This window comes from Grus americana, chromosome Z, assembly GCF_028858705.1.
Source record: "Grus americana isolate bGruAme1 chromosome Z, bGruAme1.mat, whole genome shotgun sequence".
In the NCBI taxonomy this organism is placed as follows: Eukaryota; Metazoa; Chordata; class Aves; order Gruiformes; family Gruidae; genus Grus; species Grus americana.
Window position 1 is genome coordinate 74032178 of NC_072891.1, and position 16440 is coordinate 74048617.

The following is a 16440-nucleotide window of genomic DNA, read 5'->3' on the forward strand; positions in this document are numbered from 1 at the left end:
GTACCTTTCAAAACATCTCCTTGGCAGCAGGGTCATGATGCAGGAATTCAGCAGGCAATGGAGTTTGGAGCTGCAGTTAAAAGAGGACAAGATTTTATTGCTACAACTCCTGAGCAGAAGAAAATTACGTCTGGATTGTCGGCTACTCAATTTCAAAGCATTGGACCAATGGGTATGACAGCTTGATCCATAGGTTTGACAAACTAAACTTCATTTTGCTTCAGTTAGGCATCACTTGAATGTGTTCATTTTGTTGTCATGAATGTTAGCTGTGAGTTGAACGATGGTGAGCAGTTAGCTTGTTCAAATAGATGCTCTATCCAACTACAAGTTTATATTTGAAGTCTTGGTAGCTGCAGTGGAAAGGGACAAGTACTTTGTGCTAAGTTCTTTGCATATGTGCAGTTTTTGACCAAAATCCTGTTTTGTTGAAAGTCTTTTGATACATGAGTTGAAAGAATTAGAAGTCTGGTGAGTTTCCTTTTAGTACTGATATCAACCATTCGGACCTTCTGAAACAATTTGTTAAATCTTGTGATTTGAAAATCATTTGTTCTTCTCCCTTTAAATTCCTCATATATGAGAAATCCTGGAGTAGAAGTTATTTTCAGCATTTGATATTAGTTAAGCAATGTTTCCTCTCCAGTTGTTCTACTATCATTTTAAATGTAGGCTTACAAAGTAACCTACCTAGCAATTAAATTAATAAAATACTACTCCCTAGTTTCATTCATGTGTTTGTATCACAGATGCTATAAAACATCTTCACATAAAATTGAGTCATTCTGCCAGCATATGTATTCTTTCTGAATAACAGTAAAATAGTGTGCCTCATGCTGTACAAATGTGTCCTGCTGTATAATAGGTGCTGATGCAAATAACGTTAAGCAGGATGACTGCAAGGATGGCTCCAGAATCTCATGACAAATTTTTATTTCTGAGATCTGTAGTTTTCCTGACTTTAAAAAAGCAAAGTAATACTTCAAGGCACTTACTGATTGTATTGGAAGATGAGGTTAGAATGCTGGTTTTCCTGATAGTTTTCTTTCTATCATGCTTTTTTTTTCAGGGACGGGAAAGGGTCAGGGAAGGCAGGCAAGTAGGTGTTTAAAAATCATAGTCGTTACAACTAGAAAATGGCTTTTAGCTTGACTTGTGTGGCTCCTTTATTCTGATGTCTTCAAATGGATGTATGATCATAAAAAAAAAAAAAAGGGAGAACGCTTTGCATAAAGTCTATTGGCAGAAGTGAAGTCTTAATGTGTTTCCTGATGTTCCAGGTTTGCATTAGTTTACGCTTACCCTGCTTTAACAAAGGAGCTATGAACTACCTGTGTTTCAGGTTAATGTAATTTAAGTAGTAAAGCTTACCATTAGACTTTAAATTCAGTCTGTATCTTCTGTGTGTTTCAGCCTCTTTAAATTTGGTTGAAGTTCACCCCATTAAAATCAGCAGTGGTCAACTGCATATACTGCTGGGAGGAAACGTTGCAACAGCAATGCCCTGTGGACTTTCTGTTAGCTCATTCAAAAGGACTGCTCTTGTGCCATGCAAGGTACTGTAGATCTACTGCTGCAAAACTTGGATATCTGAATGGGAACAGGAGTGGAAAAACTGCAGTTAATTTCAAACAGTTTTTTATAATGTAGACCCAGTATTCTGATATACCAGCATAGCTTTTTAAAAAAAAAACAACTTTGCTTCCTGTGTGCTTTACTTAAGTTGCTATGCAAATTGTATTTTCATTTTCCTTGGTTGTACTAGCCAGCACTACCTAAATGCAAACAATTAAATATATAAATTGTTAATCAAAGTGGTTGTGATGGGAGAATTAAGTACTGGTTTGTTTTCAGTCAAGTTATGCTTGAGTGTTGCTTATTTTCCCTTAAAACTTCCTGCCATGTATAGTGGCCAATGATATCTCATGAAAGGCTTTATTTGGCTTCAAGAGAGGTACCCTTGTGAGTTCAAGGACTTTCAAGGAACTTGTCAAAAAGTTAATGCAGGCATATTTTCGTTTGTTAGTGCCAGCTTTGCTTTGTAATTTTGAGTGGCAGAGTATTGTAAGGTTCTTTTCTCAGAAAAATTACTCTAACCTTGCTTTTTTTTTTTTTTTTAAAGCAGAGGTCACTGAAGATTTCTGGGGTCAGATAAATTACAAGATCAGAGTTTTGCTTTCTGATTAAGATGTCAAATACTATGGCTTCAGTCAGTTTGGTTATTAACATTTTACTAGGATGTTAAGTACAGATTACCTCATGCTTCATATCTCCAGCATGTACCTTCTTGTTTCCCAAATAGAATACTGCATGCCCCAATAATGGTGAGACTAGGTTGTGACAATGATACACATTGCCTTTTTTCCCTTTATGCAAAAATTACCTTCTGCTTGGTAGTAGCACACACCTTTACATGCTACTTTAAAGGATCTTCCTTAGCAGGTAAATGTGGTATAGGCATATTACTCCTTGTTTGATACGCACAATGCATGTTTGTAACTGTTTGGACCTTTTCGGGTGTGATGGTACTATGGTTAACCTAACTTACTGCCAGATTTTTTTGAATGTGATTTTTACTTCTGTGCTTTATTTTAAGATAAGTGTATTGTGGTAAGCAAAAACTCTACATTGCATTGTCTAGCAAAGGCTATAGGTTCCTACAAATAAACTAATTCTTTTCAGTCTAGTTCATTGGGTGCTTAGTTTATACTCTGAGTGAAGTAATGCCTGAAATAAAGGCCAGATGGAGAGCTAACTTAAATCATAATTGAACTGCTAGTGCTTGCTAAAGGACTGAACTTTCTCCAAGAAAAAAAGAAGTTAAAAAAAGTTTTAATTCCTCAGATAACTCTGAGCAGAAGATTACTTTGTCTAGTAGCTATAGAGGTTCTTCCTGCTTGAACTATTTCTGATGGTTGTTTCTGGCTCCCTGTCATATGTAACTCTGGTCTTCTGATTAGCTGTTCAGCAATGTTTGATTTTTATTTGTTTTTCTCCAAGGATGGGCAAAATAATGTCTGAAATGGTTTTAGTTCTTCGGGCTATTTGTTACTTATTGACATATGGGGTTTTTTGTTTGTTTGTTTTTAAGGTTTCTACTCAGAGAAGGCCTTCCATTCCTGAATCAGGATCCAAAGTACCATTTGAGACAAGACAGCGATATATTGGGCTTTTTTTGGCAGAATGCTTCAAAATGTGTGGCACAGTGAATGAAGCTATTGACAAGGTTTGTGATGTTTTATAGATCTTTACAATTCCTTTTCTGAATTAAGTCAGTAGGTCTTATCTTGCACAATGTGTTCGTGGGGTTTTTATTTAATTAATATTTTTTAATGGCAAATACTTCAGACTTTTCATTAAGCAGAAGTTAAAATGTACTCTGTCATAAACTTGCCAGTGTTATTGGTCAGTTTCAGTTTTCTCCAAGTAAAAATATTTGTCTTCAGTACTGCTAATTAACTTCCAGAAAGACATGTTCTTTTAGTATTAAAAAGGAAAAGATTTTTTGTTTGTTTGTTTTAAATACAAAATAAAAATTTTCTTGTGAATACTGGAGGCTTCCTGAAACTTTGAGGACAAGAGGAAAAGAATTTTTTAGATTCTATGATTTAGATTTATGATTCTATTATTCTATAAAAGGCGTTTGAAGAATGACCATAAATCTCTCAATCATTTTGAGCCTTTGATCTTGTATCGCTGTCTACATCACACCAAATGCTACTCAAGCTTATAGCCACCAGATACAGTCTGACAGGCACAAATATCCTGAGCTTAACTTTTAAGTGATCTAAATTTCTTGCATGCTGGAAATGGAAAGAACTTATGGAAGTGTCCTGATAAGAGGCTGTATGTGTATTTAATTATACATTGAATGAGAGCTTGTAAAACATTAGCTATTACTATTCTGCCATTCACTGTGTGTTCTCTATATTATGCAGCACACCTTGGTATGCTTGATTATTTTATTCTCACTAAGTAATGTTTCTTTTCCCTTCCCTTTAACTTCTTATTTTTCAGCTTCATCAGTTCTCCACTTTCTCTTCTCCTCTGCTTAGAGGTTGTAACTTGTGAATTGTACTTGCTGTAGTGATTGTTAGAAGGCACTGTTTATGTCCGAAATGAGCTTCTCCTTTGTTGACTAAGCAGATAATGTAAACAGTGAAATAAAACCAGGGGAGAAGCATTCTTCTTCTTCTGGAAGATTAGTGAACGTACTCTTTGTTTTGAGCGTGCTTCTTCATAGTTAAAAGATGCTGGAGTTGCCTTTCGCTTTTATTTCTTACACTTTTACAGAAAGAAAATTAAGGAAACACTTCTTGACCTCAAAGTAATAGTGCCTCCTTTGAAGCAGGATCAGAAAAAGCTGTCTGTAGCCACAGGAATGGTTACCCTGAGAATGTTCAAATGCCCACAAGGATTAGATTTAAATTCTGAGTTGGAGCACTGCTTTTCCTCACAGACCTTTGCTTCATAAGTACTGAATTTGTCTTTCTAGCTGTCTCATCCATCTGACTTTGTGTCTCCTATTGCACTTCAGGTTTAGAACATTACTTGCATGTATATCTACCTCTAGGTTCAAAATCTTGGATTCTAAATGGCAGTGCTTTATGTAGAGCATAACACTACTCCACTAATACTCAGTCTATTTTCTTTTTTTTTTTTTCAAATATAGGCCCTGATAGAAGAGCAATCTGTTTATGATCGTTGTGGCAGTAAAAAAATGTACCTGAATTTTGCTGTGAAGACTCTCAAAAAGCTGAGAGATCACGGTAGTTTGGCTTTCAATTAAGATTTTCTTAAATGGGTTGTAAGCGTAGAAATTAGAACAGCAGAGAACTGTCTTAAAGGGATTATTTAGTTTAACTTTACTAAAGATATTTCTGCATATTTGAATACTTTTGTAGAAATATATCACTGAAATAAATTGATGTTTTGATTTATAAATATTTGCTTAGGATATTAAAAGGAAAAATAAAATTGAGAACAAATGCTAAAAAAATGTTTTCCTGCATTCAGGGCAACTTAGTAACAGCAGATCTTCCAGTGGCACTGGATCCATAAAGTCAGAGGAAGAGAAAGGTAAAGAAAAGGGAAAGGAGATGTCAGTTCTCCACTTCAGCCTATAAATAGGCTTATTTAAGCATAAAAATGTTGCTCTGTTTTTGGTCAAGCTTTATCTATTAGCGACTGCAAGGGTTTCCAACACAATTCCCTATTTATATCTGAAGGCTCATTCTTAAAGGCAAAATGTTGAACAACTGTTTGAAAAGAGCATGTTCTTTAGTATTGCATGCTTGGTCTTTCTGGGATAGCTAGTGAATTAACATCCCTATTGTTTAGTGTCTTTGTTTTGAATAATGGTTCAACTCTAATCACTTCCAATTGCTCTGAGGTACAAGCATATAGTTTTTGCATGTAAACTATAGTGCACATCTTGTAATTTCAGTTTTGGCTTATTTTCAAAGTGCTATGATATTTAAGTGCTACTTACACTTGTTCTAATACTGCTTAAGCTTTGGATTCGTTTACTTTTAGGTTTTTGGTTGCTTTTTTTTTTAGCATTTACAGGTCGTGTTCTATATGAACTTTTAAAAGATTATCTTCTGACTGCGGATCAATTAAATGAAAATAACTTCCCTCGACCAAATCCTGAAAAAAATGGTAGTGCTATATTCACTGGGGTTTTAAAAAATGCTGCATATGATGGTAAGTGCCTACTAGACTGCAACAAAATTGAATTTCAGTCAGTGGTTCACAGGAAAGTAAAATACACAGGTATAACACTATATATCACAGCAGTGTTCTGTATTTAATGCCTGGACTACAAGTAAATTCACAAGCTTTCATAACTGAACCATGAAGCTTCATAGGTGTTCTTAAAATTTCATTTCAACGTAGTAATTGAAGAAGTTGCAGGCAAACTTGAAGTTTTTATTGTGCCAGGACTGGGAGGTTTTTGTTGTTTTTTTAATACATAGCTAATCTTGGGAGGCTGTTTATGTATTGATACTTTGCTCTCGTAATTACTGTTCATGTAACTTTTTTTATATTTTAATTCAGGCAACTGAACTTGGAAATATGCTCCATTTATTTATTTATTTATTTATTTATTTTAGCTTTCAAAAGAATGTGCTGTAGATGTGGTGAAGTATATGCTATTACTTCTTCAGGAGAACATAGACGTAAAGAAGAATGCAACTACCATTCCGGTAGAGTATTGGAACAAAAAGGCAGGTATCCTTGACATTCAATCTTCATGAAAGCTGGAAAAGTGTAACGTCTCGTGTCAAAACTGAACAAGAACAGAGTATGAAACTTTTTTGTGCAAGGTTCAGCTGAGATACATTCTGCTGTTCTTTTGGGAATGTGGCTAGTTACTAAAGTCCATTTTGTTTGAATATACCATAACTTTAGGAAAGTTGATGTTGATAAAACCGTGTGGGAAGATAGGAAAATGTTCATTGTGTGGCCTTGCACCGACTTCTAAGTGAACCTTGTAGTCTTTTCTGAGACACACCTTAAATACTCAGAAGCTACACTGAATATTTTCCTCAGGGAGAACATTCTAGAGCATGTTACAACTTGCTCTCTCCCATTCATTGGTTTTTCTTTTTCTTGACGAAAACCTTGTTCTCAGGAGGGAGCGATGTACAGTTTATCATCTTGGCATACGTTGGACCTGTAGGCAGGACTTGCTTCTTGCCATAGTGCAGTCTCAGAAGAAAATGGAAAAGAAATTTGAGAGAAGGAGTGAGGGTACTGATATGTTTTTGCCATTGCTACTTGCTGCAAAAACTACTCAATTTTCAATTTTCTTTTTGGCAGTTCCCGGTGGTGTGGAAAAACGTTATAGCTGTTGTGAGAGAATAGTTGGGTCTGCTGGATGTCAGAATGCAAAGGTAGAAGTAATGTTTTCAGAAGGTTTATACAATGCAGTGTCTAAGTTTTGCTTTCTTTGTCCTTTTGACTTAAAACTGGGTCATGGCTTTCTGTGAATGGTTTGATATAAGCCTTTTGGGTTTACTTGCTAATATTTAGTAAATTATGTGGCAAATATTGACAAGAAGTATTATATATAAGCTCCTGAATCTGTTAGAGAAACAAATTGTCTGGCAATTTGGGTCAGATATATCTAGCAAACTTGCACTTAAATACTAATGGAAACTTTGCAGCTTCATGTTCATGATGGGAGAAGGGAGAAGTTGGAAGGCTTCATGAAGACATTAATTAAATCACCGCCTTTTGATGGAAACTATGGTGTATATGCTCTGGACTGTGAGACGGTATGAGCAACCTAAAATGTTTGGTTTAGTTAATAGAAAACTGTATTGCTGTTTATGCAGCAATTTCCTAGGTGTAGTAGTTTGGCACTCATATCTCTGAGAGGTCTGCAGAACTCTGACTAGTTACTCTGCATGACTAGACCTTTAACGATAAATATGCAGTGAGCAAAATCTTTTGGATCTGTTGAGTTGGTATCCAGTTCTGCTTTCTGTACAACTTGTATAATGTAAGGAAACATCATTGCTATGTAAATGCTCGTTAAATTTACTTTTTTTCTTCAGTGTTACACAACCCGTGGCTTGGAACTAACTAGAGTGACAGTGGTCGATGCTAAGCTACAGGTTGTCTATGATACGTTTGTTAAACCGGATGGTAAAGTTATAGACTACGATATAAGGTATGCTAATTGGTCTATAGTACTTCAGGATTAGACTTAATAAAATGGTAGATAACTATGTAAGAAGCAACATACCTCTCTTAAATGTCTATTTCTAGTGACATAAATCAGAGACCTTCAGTCAGGAATGAGGCTTTTGTTCTTACAGGCTCAATTAAGGAGGATTTTTCTCTTTGCCTAGTTCAATTTTTTTTTTCAATTTGAAGACTTTTTCTCCCCTTCCTTTAAAAATAAAAAATAAGTTAAACCTCCCATAACTTGCTAAATTCCCTAAGGAGATAGAAGCAAATGCAAATTTCATCTATAAATATTGCCTCACAGAAAAGCAGTATAGTCATATGCCATGCATTGAGGCCATCAGACTGCATAGCTTGGCAAGATTTGGCTATATTTAGTACAGATCACTTGTATTTGATCTTCCTATTGGGTTTTGTCTTTGAGACCTGGAAGACATGTTTTCAATTCCTCTTAGTTCTTTGAAATCCTGCAGCTGCTCTAAGAAAAAATACAGGTTTTGAGTCTCACTGTGAAAAGATGGAGGAGAACCAACACAATGTGTTCCTACTTCAACAGCAATATTTGTTTGCTCAGAGCCCTGTCTTTGGTCCATGTTTAAAAAACAGGCTCAGTAGCTTGTAATGGTAAAGCTAAATTACTATCACCTAGCTTAGTTTATCTTATACTACATAGGTGAAAAGGAAAGAAAAGAGAAATTGCCTTATGTTGACTTCAATATTGTGTGACTTCAAAGCTGGCTAGTGTTAACTTGATATGCTGGGGTAATGATCACTGTAAATGGAGTTCTTCTAGATATTTCTTCGTGTCTCTGTTAATGAAGCTCTTATAAATCTGTCTTTAGACTCTCTGGAGCAACAGAGGATGATCTGCAGAATACCAAAACATCTCTTCGGGATGTACAAGCAATACTGCTGAACTTATTCAGTGCAGATACAATTTTAATTGGACACGGCTTAGAAAATGACTTATTTGCTCTCAAGGTAAAATAACCTGTTGAAAGCCAATTTTAAGAGGTGCCTACTTGTCTTTACTGGTGTTCTAAGAAACTTCAAAAAGGAAAAGAATGTTGCATTTTGGTAGATCAACAAGTAACGGGAAGAAAGAATGAAATGTACTTGATTGTCAAATGGTAGCTGTATAAAAGATAATATTACATTCAGATAAGGAAGAGATGTATATACACACAGAGTATAGTAAGGATTCTGACATTTGGGCTTCCTACTTTGCTGTTTTGGGCTTCTAGCTATGCAACCATACATCACCACTGAATAATATTGTCTTTATTTCTGGGTTCACAGGAACCTAAAATTGTATATTTTCTGATCTTACTGAACTCATGCTGACAAATGCATAAAAGGCAGTGATAATTCAAATAATACTAAGGTATTGCTCTTGGAATCTCTGTAAACATTTATGCTGCCTGACGAATAATTACCCTAGATATGAGAAATGTGTGGATTATGCTATTAAATATCAAATGCAGCAATACTTTGTAAGAAATATAATCATTTTCTCAGGAAGGCTGTTATCAATGTATATAAATACCTGAAGGGAGGGTACGAACAAGACTGAGCCAGGCTCTTTTCAGTCTTTCCCAGTGCCAGGACAAGAGGCAGTGGGCACACGCTAAAACGCAAGAGGTTCCCCCTGAATATCAGGAAACATTTTTTTCACTGTGAGGGTGACCAAGCACTGACACAGGTGGTCCAGAGAGGTTGTGGAGTCTTCTACCTTATTGATGCTCAAAAGCCATCTGGACATTTCTGGGCAATCGACTCTAGGTGGCCCTGCTTGAGCAGGAGGTTTGGACAACATAACTTCCAGGGGTCCCTTCCAACTGCAATCATTCTGTGAGTATTACTAATGAAGGAATTAGAATTTAGCCTTGATAGGCTTCCCTGCTAGTGATGTCTGAAGTCCAAAGCAGATGAGATTTTTGCAGTATGGTACTGGCTATCTAAAACCAGAATTAATCGTGTTCATTGTGTATATATACAATTAATCAATGCAGTGTGCAGAAATCACTGCAAAGCACAATTTTTCTACAGTTCTTGCCCTACAGTTTGCCATTCTATAATGAATAGAGGAATATAGGACAGATGACGTACTGTTTGGGGCTCAAGGATTAGCTTGGGCATATTATTAAGAAATTAAATGGTTTAGATGCTAAATGGGATTTCTTTAATAAATAAAAGAGGTACAAGACTGTAACTGGATGTGTAATTATTACTGTGGCCTCTGCTCTTTTCCAGCTAATTCATAACACAGTAGTGGACACATCAGTAGTGTTTCCTCATCGGCTAGGTTTTCCTCACAAAAGAGCACTTAGAAGTCTGATGGCTGACTACCTCAGGAGAATTCGTCAAGATGATGGTAAAAGCACAGGTTCTTATTAAGCAATTGGTATATTGCACCATGAAATGGGAGACAGGAATAACCCAGAAAACTGAAAAGGTAGTAATATACTTGCTGTCATTTAAAGCTTTGACTTGGATACCTTTACTTCAGTAGTATAGTAAAAGCAGAGGTAATATATGAAGGGTAAGATGGTTAATGTTGTGGTTTAACTCTGGATGGCAACTAAGCACCACACAGCTGCTCAGTCATTCCCCCCAGTACAGCTGGCTTGTCAAAGTATTCACCGTACAAAAGCGTTCCAGTTTTTTTACCTTGTAGAAGGTGGTGTGATAAGACTAACATCTATTTCAAGATTTACTTGCTTATATGAGCTGGTGCAGGAGCCCTTCAGCTGGGATTTTCAGTAGTAAAATTATAGTAAACTTCTTGGCTGGCTGTCAAAGACAAATCTATAAATCTGTTCTACAGTGTGCATATAATACTTATGAAACATTGCATTTGACAGATATATTATGCATTGACCATGCCATTCTAAATAATTGTTTTTAGTCTGATCTTAGATACTCAATTTAATTTGTTCTAAAACTGTCAGATTCATGTTTGCTTTTATCAGTGAAGCCTTCTGGACAACAAATAATATTCTATTCTGCCAGCGTACCTTCATTGCCCAGGGAATACATAAATGGTTGCACTGAGCAAAACTTGTTGGCCTTTTATACCCAGTGGAGTAGCTGGATACTGCATCTCTAAGCTTGTATTACTATTCTCCAAGTCTGACAGTCTGATGCACAGCACTGTGGTGGGGGCAAGGGAAATGTCAAAAGTTATTTCTACAGACTTTAAGATGGTGTGGTGGGTTGACCCTGGCTGGAGGCCAGGTGCCCACCAGAACCACTCTGTCACTGCCCTCCTTCACTAGACAGGGGAGAAAAGGCATAACGAAACGCTTGTGGGTTGAGATAAGGACAGGGAGAGATCACTCACTAATTGTTGTCACGAGCAAAACAGACTGAACTTAGAGAGGGAATTCATCTAATTTATTACTAGGCAAAACAGAGTAGAGGAATGAGAAAACAAAATCAACTCTTAAAACACCTCCCCCCACCCCTCCCATCTTCCCGGGCTCAACTTCACCCCCGGCTTCAACCTCTGCCCCCCTTCAGCGGCACAGGGGGACGGGGAATGGGGGTTACGGTCAGTTCATCACATGTTGTTTCTGCTGCTTCTTCATCCTCAGGGGGAGGACTCCTCTTATCATTCCCCTGCTCCAGCATGGAGTCCCTCCCACAGGGTGCAGACCTTCAGGAGCAGACTGCTCCAGCGTGGGATCCCCCACGAGGTCACAAGTCCTGTCAGCAAACCTGCCCTGGCGTGGGCTCCCCTCTGCACGGGGCCACAGGTCCTGCCAGGAACTTGCTCCAGCGTGGGCTTCCCACGGGGCCACAGCCTCCTTCAGGTGCCTCCACCTGCTCCAGCGTGGGGTCCTCCACGGGCTGCAGGTGGAATCGCTACACCCCCTCATCCTTCCTCCGTGGGCTGCAGGGGGACAGCCTGCTTCACCATGGCCTTCACCACGGGCTGCAGGGGGATCTCTGCTCCGGTGCCTGGAGCACCTCCTGCCCCTCCTTCTGCACTGACCTTGGTGTCTGCAGAGTTTCTTACATCTTCTCACTCCTCTCTCCAGCTGCAAAAGCTCTCCCTAGCTTGTTTTTTTCCCTTCTTAACTGTGTTATCACAGAGGCACTGATGGGCTTGGCCTTGGCCAGCGGCGGGCCCGTCTTGGAGCCGGCTGGCATTGGCTGTGTCAGACACAGGGAGCTTCTAGCAGCTTCTCACAGAAGCCACCCCTGTAGCCCCCCGCTACCAAAACCCTGCCACGCAAACTCAACACAGATGGCTATGTCAGATAGCCAAAACTCTGCCTTTAGCAGACTTTTCTGCTTAAGTTTGGATTTAATCAGTCTTTGTTGATCACCGCTGAGCTAAAATCCAAGCTTAACCTGTAGAGCTAGGTAGCTGCCATTTCTAGAAAAGATGAAAAAAATCCTGATGTGTGACTTCCACTCCCTATGTTTACATTGGCTCATGCTGCATCTTTGTGCTAGTTTGTGTTAGTTTTGTACTAGCAGAGGAGAAGGGTAACAAACTTACAGCCTGGATTTGCTTTTTTTAATAAACCTAGGGATAAGTAGAATGAAACACCCTTTGCTATCAGAAAACAGTAGATCTGTGGCAATTTAACTTGCTTTGAATTTAATTGACTGTTTGCCCTTTTTTTTGATGATCTCGAACTGGAGTTTCACTAAGAGTGCATTTTAAAGGGTCTCAACTCCAGGATTTTTGGTGTCCAAGGTACAAGAGCAGCAACTGCTAAGGTAGCTTGACTTACAGTACATCATATAATTGATGTGACTGAAAAATTGAAGAATATATAAGAGCTAGAAGACTATGGTTTCAATAATTGAGCCTTTTCAGACTACTGGAAAAACATGTCTCATACAGGTTGTACTCTTTTCTTGAGCAAGTAAAGATAGCAGCAGCTGAAGGGTGGAATGGCAAGGCAGAGCACTGCTTCATGGGTTGGAAAGCAAATGACAACTGGAACTGTTTCTGATGAAAGATAGTAAGGATGGAGGGGAAGCTCACAGGATCACCACTATTTTCTTATCCAAATCACAAAATAGTTTCTGTTTGATTATTGGCAACCGTTCTATTTCTTATGGTACATTTAGGAGAGGAGAAAACTAGAACCTGCAAGGTTATTACCAGCTGTCTTCTGATTCTGTGAGTAGTAGAGGTTACTAAGTGGTATAAACTGCTCTGCCACAGATAAAAGCTATGACTCGACTGTGTTAGTTTCCACAGCTCTTTATATGTCCAATCTAAATAGATATTGCAGGGATAGTTGTTGTAAAATATGCTGATGAAAGCATTCATGTAACACTAATGCTGTTGCAGATGATTACTGTGACTGTGTAAATTATGTGTTCACTGAGAGGGAAGTATAACCACTTCCACATTCAAGGAGATACTCACTTCTTTAAGTCAGTAGATGCCTGAATTGCAACTGTGTGTCTGTAAACATCTGCAGATCTTTGCTTCTGACTCTAGGCTGCTACATATGAAAAATGATCTCAAATCACTGGCATTTAAGTTTTAAAGAGAAAGCTAGAACTTGTATGTTATAGTAAAAGTCATCTTTTGTTGTGATAGCACTTAAGTCCTCTGCTTCTTTGAGGAATGGACATCTCAATTAAATCTAAGGAAATCATTATTCTCTCTGAAATCAACTTACTATGTTGCAGTGTTCTCTCCTGCCCAAAGCAGTAGTGGAATCTGTGCAGTAATGCAGTACTATAGTGCAAAGAAGCAATACCTTTTTCTTTTTGAGCCACTAGCTCAGAAACATGGAATGGGGAGGGGATTTTGCCGCCTTCACATGAAAATGCTTAACCATATGCTGTCAGATTCTTCTTCCATAACTTTTTTTGGTTTCTGAATAACCAGTCCCTGTCCCAAACTTGTTTATCTGAGATCTTCTGTGCCTTTAACAAACCTTCTATACTCAAAATGGTATCCTTGTTTAACATAAATTAAACCATATAGGATTTAGATTTCCCTAGATCAGCTCATACAGGATTTAATGAGATAACATGTATTCAACTTAGTCACTGTGTCATTTTGACACTGTGTCCAATTTCTGTTTATGAAGATGATGGCTGAATGTAGTAGATCTATTCTCCATCTACCCTAAAGTTGCTAGGAGAGCCCCAACATGCAACTTTAGCTTTCAGGAGGGAGAGCTCAGAACTTCCAGTAGTTAACTACCATTATCCTGGCAGCTAGCACTTTCTTGTATTGACATAATGTTAGGAACGATATTCTGATGCCTACATTAAGTGCCAACTAACAAGACGATTGTATGCATTTCTCATTTGGATGTCTACCACTATTTTCCAGCCACAATGCGTTAAAACCTTTCTACTATACTTTTTGTAGTTATGGGAGTTATTTAAAACAAGTGTAAACTTACAAGTTGTTGACTTTTAAAGCTTGGACTAAATGCGTAATACAAATTTATAACCTTGTGTAATTTAAATGCTTTAACTTCATTCCGTTCAGATTTTGTGGAGCATTTCAATCGATCAGGACAAGTAGATTGTGCTTAATTAATTAAGGTAAAAATTTACTATGTAGTTGCAAAATCAGCTTGTCATCTGTTACTCTTTCAACTTCTGATTTGAAAATACATGGCTTGGAGAGGCTGGTTTTCCAAAGACAGATAGATTGGATACTCTAGGTTACTAATCCAGGCTCCATTGGATGTTGAAGCTGGAGGATGCAGTGGGAAAATGAATATTGCCAGACAATACTGGGCTGCTAGAAGCATGTGGTTATTACTTTGAATGCTGGTAGCAAGAAGTTGTACCAAAAACTGTCTGAATACCAAGTATTGTCTTAAGCTGAACAATTGTGGAGAAAGCTACCATTCTGTTACAAAGAAATACATAATCTAACGCTACTTTTTTTTTGTTCTCCTCTAGTTGGTGGTCATAATTCCAGGGAAGATGCAATTGCTTGTATGGAACTAATCCTTTGGAAAATAAAGGAGGATAATAAAAGAAGAAAATGGTGATTGTTATGGCTTTGGAGGAGCAAGATGGGGGGGAAAATCCACCTCAGTTTGGCTCACTGCTCTGTAATGCTTCAGTACCAATTATTTTTCTGATGTAAAAAAAGAGGACAATGGCAAAATCTAATGGGAAAACTTGACTGTACCTACTTCCGAAGCTTAAGATGTACAGGAAGGAGAAAACACAAATACACAAAATACATACAAGTAAGATGCACAGAGTAAATTCTTGTGTTAAACAGCATTTTTTCTGTTCTGTTAAAAGCATTATTTCTGTAGTCATCCTTACTACTCTGTATAGCTGAAGCCCATCATTTGCAAGAAGTGAAAATACTGATTGTTTCAAGTTCTGGATATAATTTTTGATTTCACCTTGTTCAGCCTCTGAGAAATAAAACTTAAGTTTCTGCTGTGTGATTAAAAGTCTAAGATTATTGTTTTCTTTTTCCCTTTCTGCTTCTCTCTCTCTCTCTCTGAAAGCAGATGGAGAGGTAGAGAAGACAAACTTAGTTGTGTTTAATGTACTAGTTAATACAAAAAGGCATAATGGTAGAAATGTGACCTGGTCGCAAACTGGTCTCTTAAATAAGTTGAGCCTGTACAAAGCTTTTTCAACTATAAAAGCAATAAGCTTTGCTGAAATATGTTCACTGCTTCAGCTAAAATTGGTCTATACTCCAAGATATAATTCACTGTCTCACGCTTATGATAGGATTCAGCATCTGCTACCTTCAGAGAGGAGAACTTTAAAATCTGTTTTCACTTATTTTTTTGTGTGAAGTAAATAGAAGGAAATGAAAGTGTAAGAATGGACCATACTTTTTGTACAACACTAGCTCCAAGCTGGCATGTTCTTTACAAAGTGGGTAGATTTGCTCGTGGATCCTCCCAGCTTTGAAAATAGGTCCTTTTAGTGAATATTGCTTTTATTATTTGGCTTTGAGTAAATCTAAGGAGAGATGAATGTCTATCCTGTAGAACCTGTTCTGCTTAGCAGAGAAACCTGTGCTAGTCATCCAACAAGCTTTTAGCAGTGACCAAACAGGTAATTCTGAGGCTCTGTAACCTAAGAAACCTACATCATATGACTTCATGTAGTTGACTATTTTATTATTAAAGCCAAATGGATAAACTACTGTGTACAGTAAGTAAAATAATTCTAGATATTAACTTTTTCATAAAAATAGCAAAATAAGACAGTCTTCTGATGCTGGAAGTACTGAAATTTCACGAAAATGGAACGGTGGTGTGAATATAGGTGCCGTTAATCATTGGAACAGTGACTGAGCTCTGAGTTATATCTCTGTCATGTCTCTGCTGTTGCCTGCTGTAAGCATACTTTTCTGTTTCCCACATATATTTATGATACAGAGTTAGCTATTGCAAAACCTGACCCAGCATCTTCAGGCGCTGGAAGTTAAGTTCATGTTTTGGAGATGAGAGGCTGGTATGGTCTGATTGGACCTCCACTGTTTACAGACGGACTTGCTGAAATTGTCAGCCTCTACTGTGGATATATCCTACTGTGTCAAACATTGTGCTGTTAAGTGAATATGTGAAAGAGCTCTAAAGTATTATAAGGAAACATTATGCCAGGTTTGCTTGATTCAAGGATTTTGACTTACAGCCTGGAACAGTTTGGCTTGCTTTGTTCCAACTGCTGTTTAATCAGCGTTCCCCTGTGTCCAACCAGTTGCCTAGTACGTGGGAATGGTTGGGTAGTGTGTGACTTGGGGAAAGGCAAAATGGT

At 37.8% G+C, this 16440-nt stretch overlaps 2 protein-coding genes across 2 annotated transcripts in view; both read left to right on the top strand.

The window, feature by feature from the left end:
• Window positions 1-6244, top strand: part of LOC129199826 (uncharacterized) — a 29067-nt gene extending 22823 nt beyond the window's left edge. Inside the window, exons 9-14 of the mRNA XM_054810873.1 lie at window positions 31-172; window positions 1414-1556; window positions 3092-3226; window positions 4673-4769; window positions 5017-5079; window positions 6117-6244. Coding sequence (XP_054666848.1) covers window positions 31-172; window positions 1414-1556; window positions 3092-3226; window positions 4673-4769; window positions 5017-5079; window positions 6117-6244 — 708 coding nt within the window. The remainder of the gene's footprint in view (window positions 1-30; window positions 173-1413; window positions 1557-3091; window positions 3227-4672; window positions 4770-5016; window positions 5080-6116) is intronic.
• Window positions 6245-6697: 453 nt separating this feature from the next.
• Window positions 6698-14718, top strand: LOC129199228 (RNA exonuclease 1 homolog). Its single transcript, XM_054809333.1, has 6 exons — window positions 6698-6899; window positions 7173-7283; window positions 7566-7681; window positions 8541-8679; window positions 9952-10072; window positions 14602-14718. Exons 1-6 carry the CDS (start codon window positions 6726-6728, stop codon window positions 14691-14693), a joined length of 753 nt encoding a protein of 250 aa, XP_054665308.1. The 5' UTR covers window positions 6698-6725; the 3' UTR covers window positions 14694-14718.
• Window positions 14719-16440: the final 1722 nt, after the last annotated feature.

Excerpts from the sequence above, each read along its gene's own strand:
- LOC129199228 (XM_054809333.1), top strand. The coding sequence starts at position 6,726 with ATGGAAAAGAAATTTGAGAGAAGGAGTGAGGGTACTGATATGTTTTTG. Across the intron at positions 7,284-7,565 it reads ATGCTCTGGACTGTGAGACG|TGTTACACAACCCGTGGCTT; the intron begins GTATGAGCAACC and ends TTTTTTCTTCAG. Across the intron at positions 10,073-14,601 it reads GAGAATTCGTCAAGATGATG|TTGGTGGTCATAATTCCAGG; the intron begins GTAAAAGCACAG and ends GTTCTCCTCTAG.